Source organism: Pezoporus occidentalis, unplaced genomic scaffold (assembly GCF_034315485.1).
Source record: "Pezoporus occidentalis ecotype Australia unplaced genomic scaffold, CSIRO_AGI_Poc_V1 ctg226, whole genome shotgun sequence".
Taxonomy (NCBI): domain Eukaryota; kingdom Metazoa; phylum Chordata; class Aves; order Psittaciformes; family Psittacidae; genus Pezoporus; species Pezoporus occidentalis.
In genome coordinates, this window is record NW_026914138.1 from 1,632,291 (window position 1) to 1,650,163 (window position 17,873).

A 17,873-nucleotide genomic window follows, 5' to 3' on the forward strand; every position below is an offset into this window, starting at 1 on the left:
GTGCAAGGATGGAGAAGCTGGGTTTAGGTTGAACACGTTAGGCAGAGGGACTCTGCTTAATCCCCACGCTCCCCCTGATAACCTTCATGGCCATGGGGAAATCCTCTGCTGGGATGGAGACTGCGTCGCGCAGCCCAAGTGAAGCGGGGACAGCTCCTCTGGGCTCTCCAGATGTGTCCAGAGCATCTCCAGATGTTCTCTTTGGAGGGTTCATGCCCAGCTTGGCTGCTGCAAACGGCAGGAGAGGGCTTATTCTGTATGGCCACGGTCTGTGAAAGGCACCAGTGTTGGAGATGGAGCTGGTCCCCAAAGCAGAGCCCAGCCTGGCGAGCATGGGGAGATCCAACCACCTCCAGTGCTCTGCCCATGCCCTTGGCATCCGTGTCCCGTCCTCCCCGGCTAAGATGGCATTAGGCAGGGGCTGCAGTAAGTGCGTTATCCCCAGCCCGGTGATCCGATAGCCCAAGAAGCTTAGCTCTAAGACCTTAAGACAAAACAGACGCTGAGCACCCTGCGCCGCGCACAGCCGGGATGTCCGCCCTGAAGACCCTCCTGGCCCTGGCCCTCGTCACATCCTTGGCTGGGTACAGTAAGTGTCCTGTGGTCCAAGGCAGTGCTGGGGTTGGGGTTGGGGGGGGGAATCACTGTAGAAACACTGCTCTTCTGCTTGCTGGGTGCCCCCATCCCTGCAGAGAACCGGCATTCCAGGGGGATGTTGGTACCCAAAAGAGCATCCTGCTTTTCACATTGCCAGCCAAGGCTGTGGAGCCTCCTGGTCTGCATCTCTGGTGGGGCAAGGAGGTACCCGAGCCAAGGAGCAGCAGCTTCTGGTGTTGCTGGACCAAAATGCGGCTCCTCAGAGGTGGAACCACAAAGAGGCATCTCAAAGGGCAGGAGGGCGGCGATGCTGCTTGAGCTGTGCCATGAGCAATGTCGGGATGGTTGGGACACGAAAAGATGAACCATGACGGTGTTTTGGGCTACGAGCGATGCCGCTGGGGAAGCCAGGGGTCAATAATGTGAGTTAACGGCATCTGAAATCCCTGTTTTCCATGGGTTTTCCCAAGGGATGGAGGTGGGAGCTCCGGCCTCCCGCAAGCCCCTCTTGCCACGAGAGGGCTCTGCTCAGCCAGCAAAGCGCGGCCAGGTTTGACTCTCAGCATCAGCGGGAATATCCATCAAAACCAGGAATTCCTCGTTTCAGGCAGGAGCAGGATCTTCAGATCTAGGGCTGGGGGCGGCTTTGCCTGCAGGAATTTAACGCTTATGTTATTGAAAGTGATTAAATGACACCATTAAATGATACCATTGCTTCCACGTCGGCTCCACTGGTTCCTAAACGGAGCAGGGACCTCTTCCTGCTGTGTGCTTCCCTCTCCTAAAGGATCCAAGAGCTCTCATCCCTGTCATCAGTTCTGGCTCACACAGCACTGCAAGCCCAGGGGCTGGCTATTGTCTAACACGCCTGGGGCTTCCTTTGAGGAGCATCCAGAGATGGGTCGGATACGGGGGCTCCGGGATGCCGCTGCTGCTGCTCTCACTCCTCATCCTCCTCTTCCTCCTCCCCATCTTCACGCAGCTCAAGCGCTGAGATGCCACAGATGTGTCGCATCCAACGAGAACGACTGCAACAAGCAGGGCTCCCACAGCTGCCCCCAGTACGCTGATGCCTGCTCCACAATCACTGCGCCCAGTAAGTGCCTGGGCTGGTTGGGGAAGGACCAGAGGGCAAAGAGAAGCAGGGGATGGGGGGGAGCCTGTTTCCTCTTGTCCCTGTGAAGCAGGGATGAGCCATTTGTGTTTCCCAAGTTTTTAATCCTCAGGAGCATCCTTTTGGTCCGAGGGGACTCACAGCCCCTTGCTGGTGTGAGGAAAGTCCTTTGTGGGACGCTGTTCCCATTCAGAACAGCGTTCCATTTGTTTTCCATATGGGAACAGACAGGGACTGTTCCCAACCCCAGCCTCCCTCCTTGGGTTCACTCCACAGCCTGGGCTATTCCTACTCTCACACATACCAGGTCCCTATTTCACATCAGGGCTGCGTGACCATGAGCAGGGTGACCACAGGGACATCCCTTGGCCACCGGACCACTCCTTGGCTCCCCCAGCAGTGCTATGGGAGCTTTGATTCCACATCACTATCACAACGGTGCTGGGATGCAGCTCTTCCTTCCCTTCCCTGCCCCAGCACAACAGTTAGGGTCGGAAAGGGATATAAGACCACGCAGCAGGGAGGACGCATGGCAGTGCCTGAACCCTGTGCTCCTCTCCTTGCAGACAGCATCATCAAGTCGTGCTCCTACAAAGCCTTCTGTGACCAGGCTCGTGCTGGCGGCTCCAGCGGGGCCACCCTGCGCTGCTGCTTCAGTGATGACTGCAATGGGCAGCGGGGCTCCAAGAATGGGGCCGGGAGCCCCTCTAAGCCCCGCCATGGGCTGCTGGTGGCTGCGCTGGCTGGGATGCTGCTGCTGAGCTGGGTGTGAGCGGCCGCGATGGGGTAGCTGCTTGTTGCCATAGCCTAGGGCCACGGGTCGGGGTCTGGAGTGTGTGAAGGATGGAGAGGCTGAGCTGCCATCGCACCAATAAAAGCTGCAGTTGAAAACCGTGTTTGCAGTCCCTTTGCTCCTCATTTACAGGGATCATGGAACGGGGTGGGTTGGAAGGGACCTTAAAGCACATCCAGTTCCACGCCTTCCATTAAGATTGCTCCAAGCCTCATCCGACCTGGCCACAAAGGGATCAAAGTGACACCCCCAGGGAGATCCCCATTCTCTCTTTTCAGCAGGCTTTGCCTCCAAACCCCTCCTGGGTGTGCTCCACAGCTGCCCATCATCATTACCTCCTAAAGTGAGCCCATATAGAAGCCCTCTTGCAGCCCAGAGCCCTCCTAGGGCTGGTCTAATGCAGGCAAAGGGGCCTGGCATGGGAGGAATTGCAGTTTAAGGAGAAGAAAGGCAGTGCTGGTTGGGGTATGGAGGAGATGAAGCTCTGGGGAGGGTGCAGGATGCTGGGGGTTCCCACTGGGATAAGAACAAAGCTCCCAGTGCTCACAGAGAGTAAAGGAGAATGGTGAAAGTGAGGGGACGAGACTGAGGAGGAAAGGAAGGGGGACGATGAAGGGGAAGGATGGTTGGGAGCATGGAGAGGAGGGCAGGGATGTGAGTGCAAGGAATGCAGCTCAGTGCGAGCAGCAAAGCGCCGCCTGGAAGCCCAGCCAACCTGTGGGAGTTTCCCTTAGTCATAAGACGAGCAAAAAGGGAACAGGTACTGAAACCGAGCAGGGGCAAGTCCGAACAGAGGAGCAGGGATCCGGCACGCTCAGCTCCAGCCACGGAGCTCCCTGCTGCGGGATGCTGCCGGGACAGAGCCCTGGGTGAGTGCTTGCTGCAGGGTGGGAAGCCCTGGAGAGCACGGCTATGGAGCCCTGTGAGGGTTAACCCCAAGCAGGAGGGATAACACAAGAAGGGAGGGCAAAGCTGCTCTGTGCCTGCTTCTTCCCCTGGGAGCATGAAGGATGCTGGTGGGATCCGAAGGTTGTGGTGTAGAGGCATGCCCTGCTCCAGGAATGCCCTATGTGTGCTAATGGGGTGTCCCTGTGAGTTCAAGGGGGTTCTTGCACCCCTCTACAGGCTACAGCAGCAAAACCCATTGGGAAAGGTGGGAGGCGAATGGAAAGGCTCCTGGGATGAAGGAGGAGCCGCAGTGTGACTAGCTGCCGTGTGACTGCGTAGGACACGGTGCTGCTGCAGCCCTGGTGCCAGTCACAAGGGCTGCGAGAGATGCCCTGGTATAAAAATACCCTGTGGAACAGTTTAGCAGGCAGGGATGAGGAAGGGGGAGACAGGGCAAGGCTGGGGAGCTCATTCCAGTGTGGAACACCGGGAGCAGCAGGAAGGGGAAGAGGAAGATGCGCTCGGGGTGGGTGATGTGATCTAAGTATGACCCAGGTGCTGTGGCCTGTGCTTCCTTAACGGGTGGTTCTTCATGCTTCAGGTTTTGCTTCCCTTATAGCACCTTCAAAAGCTCTATAGGAGCTCACACTCCAGCCCCACCAATGCATTCAGCTGGGTGAGGATGGGCTTTAGGGTATGCATGGGGAGTGCAAGGAACAATGCCCAGCTGCATTGAGGGGTGATCTTTCCCTTAGGAGGTATGCGGGGGGGGCAAGGCCAAATCCTGCCATCACACACAGCAAAGGAGCATCCAGGCTGGAGCCACCCTGGGTGTCTCGGCTCGGGTTATGTGTGGTCCCATTGGGGCTCTTTGGGAGGAGATGCAGAGGGAGCTCAGGGCTGCTTTCCTCCTGATGTAAGGGATAAATGATGCCGTTTGGGCTGGGCTGAGGGATTGATGCGGCTCTGCCAGCATCCCGCTGGGAATTCCTAGGGGAAAAATAACCCCTGTGAACAATCAGAGCTACAGAATGGAAGGGACCTTAAAGCTCATCCAGCTCCAACCCCTGCCACGGGCAGGGACACCTTCCACTAGAGCAGCTTGCTCTCTGCAGCACCATGATTGGTTTCACCCATGCTAGGAGACAGTGCTTTGGGGCCAGATGCAGCTCCAAAGAGAAAGCTGGGCCTTTCCCATGCATGTAACGGGGGGGTTTCCTCCTCCCCAAATCCACCCTGAGCTCCAGCAGCAAGCGATGCTCCTGCAGGGCCCCACATTGAGCTGCTCATCCCCATGCAGTGCGCACTGAGAGCCTCTCACAGCAGAGCCCTTGTGTCTGGGATGGGCAGGAGGCTGCGCTCTGCTGTGGTTTCATTGCCACGGGCCAGGAGCAGTCACACAGGCATGAACACACATGGTGCCGGCAGCAGCGGTTGGGCAATCTCGTGTGCCATGGGAGGGGAGGGAGGAAAGCTCTGCTCTAAAAGTGACCCAGGCCATAGGAAATGCTGGGGGTTGAGGCAATGCGTTGACAGGAGGTGATGTGCAGCGAGTGCTGAATGCTCACGGGGGGAAAACAACCTTCAAATGCATGGAATCTGGTCTTGACATGGAAGGAGAGACCCCCTGATGTGTCAGCAGTGAGGGGCACAGAGCTGGGTGCTGGGGTCGCTTGTATTGCATGGAGAGGAGCAAAGCTGGTGACAGTCTCTAGATGGGGACTCTGCAGAGCTGGTACCCGGAGGGGCATCACTAATGCTCTGTGACCGCATCACCCCATCGGGACCTTTGGGGTGTGGGTGATGGAATTAGATGGTTGACTGACAATGGTGGAACTGGATGAGCTTGAAGGTCCCTTCCAACCCCATTCACTCTATGAAAACTGGTGATGATCGCCCCCAGCCCATGGCACATGCTCCCCTGCCCCTATTACCCCAAACGCTGCTGTGTTTGATGTCCATAACGTAGTGGCGTTTGTAAACCCATAACGATGCCCCAGAGGCTTTGGGAGCCCCGGGGCTCTGTGTCACGGTGAGGACCGACTCGGCCAGGACCCCAGCGCTGCTCCTGCATGGGAATGCACTCGGTGCTGCTCGCTGGGCTGGATCCTGCCGCCAAGGGCTCGGCCGGGAGCGCATCCCGGTGCGGAGCAGGAGGCGTTTGGAGAGCGTTGATTTACGGAGTGATTTTCAGTCGGGTGTGGGGGGGGGATTTGTATGAAAGGAGAGGGGGACGACGGGGACCCGAACCCAGGGCCGGGCTGACCCCATCCCCGCTCCGCAGCGGGTACCGGGGCCGGGGAGGGCTCGGAGCGAGCCGGTGCCTGCCCAGGTGCGGTGAGGGGCGGACGGGACGCGGGCGCGGAGCCGCCCCGCGCCCCGCACTCACATCCGGGGCCGGGTTTGCTCATGGCAGACGTAATTAACCCGGAAAGAAGCGGCGCCGGGAGCCACCCTCCGCCGCCCGGCCCCGCAGCGCAGGGAGCCGCGGGGTGAGTGCGGGCTCCCTCCCGTCCCCAGCGGCGGGGACCCGGTGCGGCCCCATCCGCACCACAAGGGAATTCCGAAGGGTTCGGTGCCCGACGGCGGAGGGAGCGGGCGGGGATGCGGCCCCGCGTCGGGCTGGTCCATGGGTGCGGGGATGCGGCCGGAGCTCCGGTCCCGGCGCTGGATGCATCCCGGTTGTCGTGGTTGGTGGTGGGGGAGGACGACGACGGGGACACCTCCGAGGTGCTTTGGTGGCGTGGAGGATGGCAAGAGCGGGAGGTGGCGAGTTTGGGAGCGGGGTCCTTGCGGGTGCTGCGCCCGCTGATCCCCGCTTTGGGTCGGCAGCAAGCACAGGGAGGATGCGGGAGCTGCAGTTGTTGGGAGCGTGTTCCCCGGGCTGTGTCTCTGTGGTGGGATGAGGAAGCGCATCCCGGCTGCTCCCAGCTTGCCTTCAACAGGTTCGGTACTTGGTTTTAAGGCTGGAGTCGGTGGCTGGGCTCTCTGCCTGCACCGTCTGGCTGTGTCAGCCGCCCGGATAGACGTCGGCAGGGCGAGCTCTTTGCAAGACCAGGTAAAAGGAAGTTGTGGTGCAACCGCTGCGGCTCGCAGGCATCGCCCTGCACGGCTGGGGCCGGCTTGGAGCTGTGTGTGGGGCAGCCAGGAGCCCCCATGTAACGGGGGGGGGGAATCCTGCACAGGTCTGGGAGAGGAGGAGGAGGAGGAGGAGGAGGATGCTTGCAGGTGGGGTGGATGAGGTGCTCAGGAGATGCCTCTGGCATCTCAATGTCAGGTCTCCGGTTCCATTGCTGCTGCAGGGTGTCCCTGGGTCGTGCTCCCATGGCTGTGCTGGGAATGCCGGGAGCAAGGGGTGATGGAGGGGGGGAAGCTTCCTGGAAAGTCTGGCTGTGTGGCTGCACACGAGGTCTTTGAGCCAGCAGGGAAGCCCTTCCCTATATCTTGGGAGGAGGGTATTTCTGCCATAAGCCTTCTTCCGCAGCCTTATTTCTCCCATCATTCCATTAACAGAGCCTGAAAAGGGTTGTGCTTTTTGGTGGGACAAAGCTGGGAAGTCAGAATTGCTTCCGAGTCCTGCAAGATCCCATTGAATCAGGCATGGGCATCATCCATAAATCACTGCTGCCGGTGCAGTGTCCATCATGTGTCACAGGGGATGAAGCTGGTTCATGGGCTGACCCGTTAGGAAAGGGAAGAGGGGAAGGTTGGGACACTCAGGAGGTGTCCTATGGATCCAGCACTGCTGCCCCAAGGGGCTGGGCACTCCTCGCTCTTCCTTATCCCTCTCAATAGCAGGAATCCCTGGATTCTTATTAGCAGCAGGAAGAGAGAATTTGAGGCATTGGGGAATCTGCTTCTGCGAACTCCCACCCCCAAATAATCCCCCCAAAAAGCAGTGAAATGGGAAGTGCCCCCATAACCCTTTGCATTGGGACAAACGGGTTGCTTCGGAGCAGTCTCCTCCACTGCAGCAGCACCATTTCCCTCTTTGCAAAGCCCTGATACCCATCTCTGTCAGGCGGGTGATCAAGGCTGATCCTGCCACCAGGTTGCCTTGTTTGCTGCCACCTCTACCTTCGAGCTGCACCGCAGCTCTTGCACAACGCTCGCCTCTCAGGGCCCCTCTCCACTGCAGCTCAAGAACGCTATTTCCTCCTTTTTCTGCATGACATCTTCTATTTGTGCAGCTTCTGCTCCGGGCACCTGCACGAGCCCCCCCTCTTCTATCAGAGACACCACACTGGGGTTGGCTCGCTCTTGGTCACCGCTGCCTCCATCCCCACCATGGTGATGGTGCAGAGACCCCATTCCTAGGCAGCCCTATGGCAGGATGTTGTGCCCAGGGGCTCCTGTCCCATGGCTGGGCAGCACTGGTGCACAGAGCCGGTGGCACAGCCCCATGGCGATGGGGCATTGTTTTCCTGCTCACTCAGCATCCCGGCTGCATGGATTTGCTGCTCGGAGCTGCAGATTGCTCCCCATTTCCTGGGCTCTCTCTGGCACTGCATCCACTGGGATTCCGTTATGATTCCCAGGGACCTGGGGTCTCACATCCAACCCTTTGTGGCTGCTTTGTGGGGTGCCCCACGCTGCCGGGCAATCGGAGGGCAGCTCGGTGGGATGCGGACATTGCTGTGATGGGGCTGCAACTTGTCATTGCCCCAGCACATCACAGCAGCTGTGGTGCTGGGATCGAGTCCATCTGCACCTCCCGGTATTCCCAAGGCCTGGAGCTCCTGGCTGGGCTCTTCTGGTCCTGCTCCATGCCCTGGGGCCGGAACGCTGCACCCTCCTTGTCACACTGGGTGACGCTTGTGCTTGGCAGCGTCCCCATGGAGCAACGTGCAGCGGTAGCAGTTTGGCTTTGCTTCCCGTGTGTTAATCCAGGAGGATGGGGAGAGGCAGCCGGAGGTTTGGGCAAGGCTGGGGAGTGGGACCTGCAATGGGATGTGAGGCAGAGGAGGGAAACTCCAGCTCCTCCTTTGAGCCTCGTGTGGGGCTGGGGACTGATGCTCATTTCTATGGGGTTCTGGAGATGCCTCGGTTTTCAGCAAGGGCAGGCAAGTCAGGATAACCCTTGGCAGGTTATCCCTGCCCTCTCCCTCTTGTTAGCTTGGCTGCATCCATCTCATTGCATCAATACCAATTGGGATGGCTCCTTATGGAGCAGAGCACCCACCTCTCGCTGTCCCTGCTCCGCAGGGTGATGTGAGAAGGAGCCCGGAATGCCGTACGTGGACCGGCAGAACCGTATCTGCGGCTTCCTGGACATTGAAGAGAATGAGACCTGTGGCAAGTTCCTGCGCAGGTATTTCATCCTGGACACCCAGGCCAACTGCCTCCTGTGGTACATGGACAACCCCCAGGTACGCACCCGTGCTGCTCCCAGCTCCGCATCCATGCATGCTGTGCTTACAAGAAAGGATGCTGCGGTCACAAGAAAGAGAAGGGGTTTTCCTCGTCACCTATGGAAGCGGTGTCGTGCTGCAGGCATCGGACTGGGAGCTGGGTGCTTGGTGGGGATGGAATCAGTGCTTGTTGTGCCCAGCATCTGGAGCTGCCCCAGTGCTTGCCAGGGCTGGCAGCAGCGTTCCTGAGGAGCATCGCGCCGTGGGTTGCTCACTAAAGGGAAGGGGAGATGCCTGCAGGGATGCTGATGGGTAGCCAGCACCCTTGTACCTTCTCCCTGTCATTTAACTCCTGTTGCCTTGCAGAACCTGGCCATCGGCGCGGGAGCTGTCGGCTCCCTGCAGCTCACCTACATCTCCAAGGTAATGTCCCTGTTGTCCCTGTATCCGTGCGGCTATCCCGGGAGAGGCAGCGGCTCGTCCTGCTCCTGCGATGGGAGCCTGAGTGCTAAAGGGCAGCATCCTGAAGGATGAGTTCATTTGGGAAGCTCTTTGAGTGTCTTAATGGCATTATCCAGCCTCCACGGGGAGGCAGGTAAAGTGCAATAGGTAAGAACCTATTGGTGACTGAGATGCAGGGATGTGGGCTCAGCTCCCTCCAGAGCCGGATGGAGCATGGGGCAGATCTCCCTGCTCCTGCTGAATCATGCCCTATAAATTAAGCACAGATGAAGCAACGCCAGAGCTGAACCTTCCCTGTTTGGCTCACAAATTCCATACGTTTTGGGCTAAATGGAAGTTGCTGCAGGACAAGGTTTCGGGCACAAACTCGAGGCTGGGTTGTGCTTTAGCTGCCTCAGCTCCTCATTGCACTTCCCCTGGCTCCATGCTCATTGCTGGGGGAATGGGAAGCGTGGCCTGGCTTGGAGCTCAGGGAGCAGCGGCTTCCCCTCCATCCCAGGGATGGGGATGGAAGCACCCGGCTCTCCCATCACGTTCCATCACCTTTAGCGTTTTCCTCCCTGTGCTCTGCTGCAGGTCAGCATCGCCACCCCGAAACAGAAGCCCAAAACCCCGTTCTGCTTTGGTGAGTGAGGGGACCCCGGTGGGTGCTGTGTTATGGGTGCCCCCCCCTCCAAAGCCCTCCCTATGCCCATGGGACCTGCCAGCAATGGTCAGGAAGGGAGGGGGATGCTCCCGTTTGGTCCTGTCACTGTGACCCCCCTGTTCAGTGGGGGAGGCAGGACCCCGAGGGTCCCCCCTTTGTGGTGGTTCCCCTGCCTCTGCTGGTGCTTCCCAACCCCTTCCATGTGCCCCATGTGCAGTACAGGGTTCTCCTTTCTAATGCCTGCATAAGCTCCTGTTCTTGTTGGTGCATGGGATTGGGGTGTTGTATCCCATCCAACCCTGCGCTGCGTGTACGAGCCGTGAACCTGGGTTTAAAGTACCAGCAACGACAGCACAAGCACCTACTTGTCCCAAGGGAACAGCGTTGCCTTTGCAACACTTCCCCACAAGGGATATAGCCCGAGATGAAGAGTTCCATGCGAGAGCTTGGGACTGATACCTGCAAATGGGAACGGAGCTGGGAGGAGCTCTTTGATTCGCTGTTTGTTGTGTTTAATGATGCAAAGCTCTGGATTCCCTGGCTCCTCTCTCCGTAGTTATCAACGCCTTATCCCAACGCTACTTCCTGCAAGCCAGTGACCAGCAGGACCTGCAGGACTGGGTGGAGGCTCTGAACAGGGCCAGTAAGATCACGGTGCGTTGGGTTCTGCTCCAGCTGACGCTGCTGGCTCCTGCCTTGATGGGCCCCTGGGTCAGAGCCTGCTGCGGTAACAGCCTCAAGCTGCACCAGGGCAGGGTTAGGTTCTAGGATCCTCATTGTGACCCCCTCTCAAACAGGGGATGTTCCCCCTGCCCCATCCCTAGGGATCCTCCTGGTTGGGGTTTACTTTGCTGCTGCTTGCTCCTGTATTCAGCCTCCCTGCTCAGCTGCTGGGGCGGGGGACAGTGGCTTGTTCCATGGGGAAGGTCCTGCTGGAGCCATCCCCATCCCACCTGCTCCAGGGCCGTTTCCCTCCTGTTGGAGGGATTGTAACCCACTCCAAGGGCATCTTCCTTGTGCTCCACTCATTTATTTACTCCATTTTCACTCTTTCTGGGTCACGGGAGGTTGTGATGAGCTGCAGCCAATGCCCTGCGCTGTCCCGGGCATCACGGTGCCTGCATCCACGCAAGCTCGTCCTCAATCTCCTCTCATTTACTGCTGTGTTCATAGAACCATGAATTCATGGTCACTGACCCGGTACCAGCGCTCCTCAGCCACCCGCTGCTCCTGGCGATGGGGATCCCATTCCCATGCAGCAGGAGCAGCCCCATCCGAGTGTGATGCTTGGCTGTAGACACTGGGGTATAGGGGGGGGGTGTGTTCCTGGGGAAAGATTGGGGTGCTGCAGGCATCTGTATGACTGCACTTAGCAGTATTGCCATGCTTAACGCTAGCAGGGGTTTATGAGACCATGCACTGAAGCGTGGCTTGTAAACTGTAAGGAAAAATCACGGCAAACAATTGAGGATCAGGCCCTATCCAATAACTTCAGTTTAAAATCACTGCGGTGCAGTCGCAGTGGGGAAACCAACGTGCAAGAGCAGACCTGGCTTCTCTTTGCTTCTTTGGTCCTCAAATAACGTTAAATGCCACAACCTCAGCACCAAGCTGAGTGCATGGGCTCAGGACACACAGGATTCAGTGTGTGAACCCCCTGCAGGCGCTGCAGCTCAGCCAGGCTGTAATTAGAGCAGGGCAATTAAAGGAGCAAGTGTCCCACAAAGGGGTTGAGCTGCGCTCATGTGAGGTGATGCTCCCTGGTTCTCACACCTCATCTCCCATCTTTGCCTCCTGCCGACCACACCTGCCCTAATTGGGGTGGCTTGTTCATGGAGTGGGTTTTACTGCTTCACTGGGGAGGATGGAGGTGATGGTCACAGCGGCGCCTTTCACCCCTTTCCTTCTCCAATAGGTGCCAAAGGGTGGTAGCATCCCAGCGGCCACAGAGATCAGGAAGCCTCCTGTGGTGCCGCAGGCGCAGGAGAGGAAGCCGCAGGTCGCCTACAAAACTGAGATCATCGGGGGGGTGGTGGTCCACACCCCCATCTCCATCAATCAGGTGAGCAGCCAGGATCCCCATCCCAGGGCTTGAAATCCCTGCGGTGCCAGCGCCCTGCTTTGGTCTCTCTGTTCTCTGTGCTTTAAGAGCCCCATTCCTAAGGGAATGAGCATGAAAGGATGCTGGAGAGGGGCTTTTCATCAGGGACTGGAGTGATGGGACAAGGGGTGATGGGTTCAGACTGAAACAGGGGCAGTTCAGATTGGAGATAAGGATATAAGCTCTTCCCTGTTACAGGCACTGGCAGAAGGTGCCCAGAGAAGCGATGAATGCTCCATCCCTGACAGTGTTCAAGGCCAGATTGGGTGACATGGTCTAGTGTGAGGCGTCCCTGCCCATGGCAGGGGGTTGGAACGGGGTGATCTCAAGGTCCTTTCCAACCCAAACCTTTCCGTGATGCTGGTTTGGGCTCTTGGTTTGCACTTGCATTTCTGGCAGCCAGCTTGGTGCTTGCAAACCCTGCTCAGGGCTGTATAAATAGCTGCACTTAGCACCCTTTGTCCCGCTCTGAAGCGGGAGGAGATGAGGAGGTGTGAGGAGGAGGAGGCTCCAAATCATCCTGACCCATCCACATGCCCCATCGAGGCACCTGGGGCAGAGGGACCCCAAAGCCAAAGGGACTGATCCATCCCTTGTGTGCTCCCTTCCCTTCATGGCTGTCGGTGTCTCCCACCTTTAAAGGGGCACCCATCTGGCTCCAGGTCTCGCTTCAGCTCTTATCAGCACTAAAAATAGAGCAGAGGAGGAGGTGGTGGCTGTGGTTTTCTGCTGTCGGCAGACGGTTGGCAGCAGCTCTGGGACTTTTCCTCTTTGTCTCTGTGGGTTAAAGCTGCTCTTTCCTCCTGCCTTGACTCTGCCGCCTCCACAGCAGCTCCAGCTCCGTCCTCACACAATTCCTCTCTTTCCCAAGGGGTCATCACTGCTGGACCCACCAGCAGCATCCCTCCATCCTGGGTGTAACCATCCCCATTGCACCAGATCTGCCTTTGGACACGTGCTTTATCCCAACCATCCTCTGCACTGCCAAAGGGAAAGGGAGGGCGCTACCAGGGACAGCATGGAGGAGCCAGGGGTGATGTTGAGAGCAGGATCTGGCCCTTGGCATGTGCTGGGGGTGAGCCTGGGAATGGGTGCTGGGCACATGGCCATGTGTCCCTCTGCACAGACAGCTTGCAGGTAGAGGAAGGTCAGGTTTTCTGCCTGAACTCCAGCCATCCCAGGCTCTTCTGGGAGGATTTGGCTGTGGAATTGTGGAGTCTTCATGGCTTTCCTGAGTGTATTCCCATGATACATCCCCTTGTCTGGCTGGAAAGCATCCCTGCATTCTAACCTGGGTTTGTCCAGCTCCAGCTTCCTTTGCTCTGCCTCCCATTGCGGGATGAAGGAGCTCCTTGTGCCTTGTATGCCCTAGAAGGTCTGTGCTGCAGTGGCTTGACCTCTCAGTGTGGGATAAGCCGGGTAGCGAAGGGATATCCTTTAACCCCACTGCTGCAAGGGGTTTTCTGCAGCCCTCAAATCACTTCTCTTATCACCTTTCCAACTTCTTCACGTTGCTTTTAACACGTGGGCACCAAAAGGGTGAGCAGCGCTCTGGGCAGCAAGCAGCCTGCATGCAGCGAGACATCAGCATTGCAACCAGCCCATGGCTCAGCACTCGCTGCTGCTCTTCCCTCCATCCTAGCAGGGACCCCCCCTATCCCTGCTGTCCCCATTGACTGTGTGCTCTGTTCCAGAACGGGGGGGACGCAGGGGACGGCGGTGATGTGGCCACGCACCCGCTGCTGCGGCGCTCGCAGAGCTACGTCCCCCCCTCGGCCACCAAGGCACCAGCGGGGCCCCCCCCGCTCAAGAGTGGCTACTGCGTGAAGCAGGGGAACGTGGTGAGTGCTGGGGTGCAGCTCGAGGGGGGGGCTCTGGGCTTCCTGCATCCCTTTAGGCTGGGGATGCTGTGGGGATGCTGCGGGGATGCTGCGGGGATGCTGCGGGGATGCTCTGGGGATGCTGCGGGGATGCTGCGGGGATGCTCTGGGGATGCTGCGGGGATGCTGCGGGGATGCTCTGGGGATGCTGCGGGGATGCTGCGGGGATGCTCTGGGGATGCTGCGGGGATGCTCTGGGGATGCTGCGGGGATGCTGCGGGGATGCTGCGGGGATGCTGCGGGGATGCTCTGGGGATGCTGCGGGGATGCTGCGGGGATGCTGCGGGGATGCTCTGGGGATGCTCTGGGGATGCTGCGGGGATGCTGCGGGGATGCTCCGGATGCAGGAGCAGGTGGTGTGGAGCTCAGCACTGAGCGGTTTCCTCCTCTTTTATCCAGAGGAAGAGCTGGAAGCGCCGTTACTTCGTTCTGGATGAGTTTTCCATCAGTTACTACAAGTGTGAGCAGGTGAGCAGCCCGGGATGCTCCGCAAGGGCACATCCCAGGCCAGCCAAGCCCATCAACATCTCCTCTTGCCTCCGCAGGACAAGGAGCCCTTGCGTTCCATTCTCCTGAAGGATGTTTGCAAGACCCATGAGTGCCTGGTCAAGTCTGGGTAATGCTCTTTGTGTTGCCCTGCTGGAGCCCTGGGTCTGGAGGGGGGGGGTTACCTGCAGGCAGCAGAAGTTGGGGTGTGTGTGTAGCTGAAGGTCTGTGGGGAGCTGGAGTCTTCCCAAAACCCCAGTGAGATCCAAGGTTTCCCCTTGGATAAACCCAATCACTTCCCATCCACAATGGTTTTTGGGCAGTGATTGTCTCTTTCTGTCCCTAGCGACCTCCTGATGCGAGACAACCTCTTTGAAATCATCACAACCTCCAGGACCTTCTACATCCAGGTGAGCACCGGGGCCAGTTGTGTCTCTGGGCATTAAGCTTTGCTCTCCCCAGCCTGTGCTGCTGCAGAGGGGCCGTTCCCCAGCAGCCTCTTACCCCCAAACACCAGATGAGGCTGTGGCATCTTCACCCAGAGCTGTGTGGTTTCACTTCTCCCCTTGGGCTTATTTATACCAGCAGCGATTTGTGTGAGCAGGAAAAAGCAGAGCCCAGCACAGGGAGATCCAACGAGCAGGTTTTGCCCACTCTCTTGCATTGCTGGAGGCAGCAGCACGCTGGGGATGCTGCGTGCTCGGTACCCAAAGAGCAGCCGATGTGTGATGCTGTGGATGCAGGTGCCCGTGTGCACGGGGCTCATGGCAGACACAGACCCAGTTGGTAACACCCCAGTTCTTGTCCCTTAACTGCTTTATCTATTCCTGATATGAAAATGCTGTGATGTGGAGAGTGGCCCTTGTTCTACAGGGGAAGATGGGGTGTTGTGGTGATGTTTAAGCTTGGATACATCTATGGGTCCATGTGGTGGGGATCAGGCCCGGTGGCACTGGGGGCTTGCAGGGAGGCAAAGCCTCACTGGGGCTGGTGTGTTTTGCAGGCAGACAGCCCTGAGGACATGCACAGCTGGATCCGAGCCATCACAGGGGCAGTCCAGGCGCTGAAAACCCGCCCCAGGGTAGGTCACATCCCTTCTGCTTCGTGTGCAGTGCCAAATGAGGATCATGCCAATGTAGGAGACACTTACTTAGTGGATGGTGCTAGTGCTCGGGTACCCGCTTCCAGGAGGAGATCCCTGCCCTCTCTGTGTTCATTTCCTTGGAAAAGTGAAAATCTCCCATTGAACAGGACTGGCACAATCCCTGCTCTGCACTGAGGCACAAGCAAGACCCCGACTGATGGCAAAAAGCTGTTTTAGTTCAAACTCCCAGCTTGCTTAGGGCTATGTTATCCCCTTTCAATGTGTAAAGGGCCTGGTGCTGGTCCCCAAACAGCTCCCTGCACCGCACGCACAAACCCACCTGTGTCCTTGCAGGAGATGTCCTTCATGCGATCCACATCCATGGGGAGACCCGGGGGCTCCTCATCCCAATCCCAGCAGAGGCCGGTGGCGGAGGAGAGGAGGGCGCTGTGCCGGGCCCCCGCCAGCTCCTCCTGGCAGCCCTGGACACCGGTGCCGGGGAAGCAGGCGGAGGTGCTCCGGGACTCGCTCTTCACACCGGTCCTCCCGGAGCGCGATGCCGGAGCCGCGCCGGGCACCCGCGTGCGGCACAAGTCGGAGCCGCAGCAGCTCAAGGAGAAGCCCTTTGCCTTCGACCTGGATGATGAAAGCATCCGGACCTCCGACGTGTGAGCGGGGCCATCCCCTCCCCGCCTGCTGGGGGGGGGGGTGTCGGGGGTGTGCAGCGTGCCCCCAGGATGCTCCATGTGTGCGCTCAGGACCGAGCTCGCTCCCATCCTCTCAGCGGGGTGAAGTGGCCCCATCCCTCCATCACTTGCGATGCAGGAGCCGGCTGGACCCCGCATCCCAGCACCCTGGGGAGCCACGTCCTGCCTGCTCCCCACCCAGTGCCTCCGTGTTTCAGAAGCTGCCTCCGTGCTGGTCCCCAGCATGGCCTGAATGAGAGGGGGCATCTTCTGCATGCTCATAATTCTCCCTCCAAAGCCAAGTGTAAGGAAGCATCAGGAGGTCTTGGAGGGGGTAAGGGGAGCGTGGCCTTTCTTGTGTTTGGGACAAAACCTGTTTTTAATCCCCTTTTGCGCTGCTCATCCTTCCCTGGGCAGCTGGGCAGAGCTGCCTGTGCAAGGACAATTGCAGCTTCCCCAGGAGAACAGCTCTGCGTGCTCTGGTGCATCAACATCCTTGGTGGCTTTTAATGATGTCCTTTGATACCTGTGGCCACTGTTAAAAACCCCAGCCCTGGCTCAGCTCCTCCAAGAGGCTTGTTGGTACCTCTGGAGCAGCGGTGGCTCTGGGGATGCTCAGGGATGGGGTTGGTTTTGCTCTGGGCACCCCTGCCTGGGGGGTGAAGTGCTTTGAACAAACAGCGATGAAACAGGAGTGTTTAATGGCATGAGCAGAAGTCTTCTGCTCAACGTGAACTTGTCATCTCCATATCCAAACCAGCTCCTGTAGCAGGTGTGATAAACACAGTGTAGATTCAGGTATTCCCTGGGTAGTGAGATTGTTATCCTCATCCTGAAATGCGTGTGCAGTCCTTGGGTACCAGTGAGGACGCAGCTCCCCATCCCTGCTGTCAGCATCAGGTTGTGTTGGTGTGACCTGAGGCCCTCAGTGCCACGGGTTAGTGGTGGGGTGATGATCTTGGTGATGTCCTTGCGCTGTGGAAAGCAGCACGTGTAGGGGTGGGAAAGCTTTCCCTTTTTGTTTTCCTTTCTTTTTCCTTGTCACAACATGTTCTCAGCTCATAGATCCAGTGTGTCCCTGCCCTTCCCAGGGCTCCAGCTCAGCCTGGGATGGGGCAAAGCTTTAGCAATTGAGCTCTAAGGAGCCTGACTGAGCTTAGCAAGTTTAAAACTGCATCTGCCTGCATCAGGGGGGCTGCTTCAGCAGGCAGCCTGGGGGGGTGGCAGTGATAGGACCTCCCTGAGGTCAGGAGTACACTCAGGGGGGTGTGTGGAGATGCTGGAGAACACTGAAACTATGAAACCAAACAGGAATCAATGCAAACGGTACAGGGTGAGTGTTTGTTATTTAACTGTAGAACCCTAGATGATGCTCTTCCTTCTTTTGGCTTTATTTGCATGAGTGTTTGAGATTTTTAGGCTGGCTTGGCTCCTGACGTGGTGTTTCAGGAATGGTTTAGGGATTGGGTCAATCGCTGTCGCAGCACTCGGCGCTAGTGCTCTGGCCTCGTTTCTGGATGCACCAAATGCAGAGGGATGGGGTTTACTTCGTGCCAGGCTTCAAACCCGTGCAGTACCAAGTGTTGGTGTTGCCTGATAATTGCAAAGATTCCCGGGGCCTGGGATGGGAAAGCAGCAGCTTGTTGCACAATTAGGGTTAATTATCCAGGAGGAGAAACTACCAGCGGCTCCAGCGCTGTTGCAACATCCCTGTTTCTCATTCCCACCCTCCCCACATCCCCAGGACTATGTGAAGTCTCAATCTGAGATGAATGTGTCCAAAGC

General features: G+C 58.0%; 1 protein-coding gene across 2 annotated transcripts; it reads left to right on the top strand.

Annotated features, from left to right (window-relative positions):
* The first annotated feature begins 3,249 nt into the window (after nt 1-3,249).
* Nucleotides 3,250-16,107, top strand: PLEKHA2 (pleckstrin homology domain containing A2). Of its 2 annotated transcripts, none has more exons than XM_062621044.1 (12): nt 3,250-3,373; nt 8,598-8,761; nt 9,110-9,166; nt 9,782-9,830; nt 10,408-10,505; nt 11,767-11,913; nt 13,647-13,793; nt 14,232-14,300; nt 14,378-14,448; nt 14,665-14,728; nt 15,322-15,399; nt 15,757-16,107. In XM_062621044.1, the coding sequence occupies exons 2-12, from the start codon at nt 8,621-8,623 to the stop codon at nt 16,072-16,074; spliced, it is 1,239 nt and encodes a 412-aa protein (XP_062477028.1). In that variant the 5' UTR covers nt 3,250-3,373; nt 8,598-8,620; the 3' UTR covers nt 16,075-16,107. The 2 variants fall into 2 exon arrangements, with proteins under 2 accessions (XP_062477028.1, XP_062477029.1); XM_062621045.1 differs by lacking the exon at nt 3,250-3,373 and adding an exon at nt 6,379-6,450.
* Nucleotides 16,108-17,873: the final 1,766 nt, after the last annotated feature.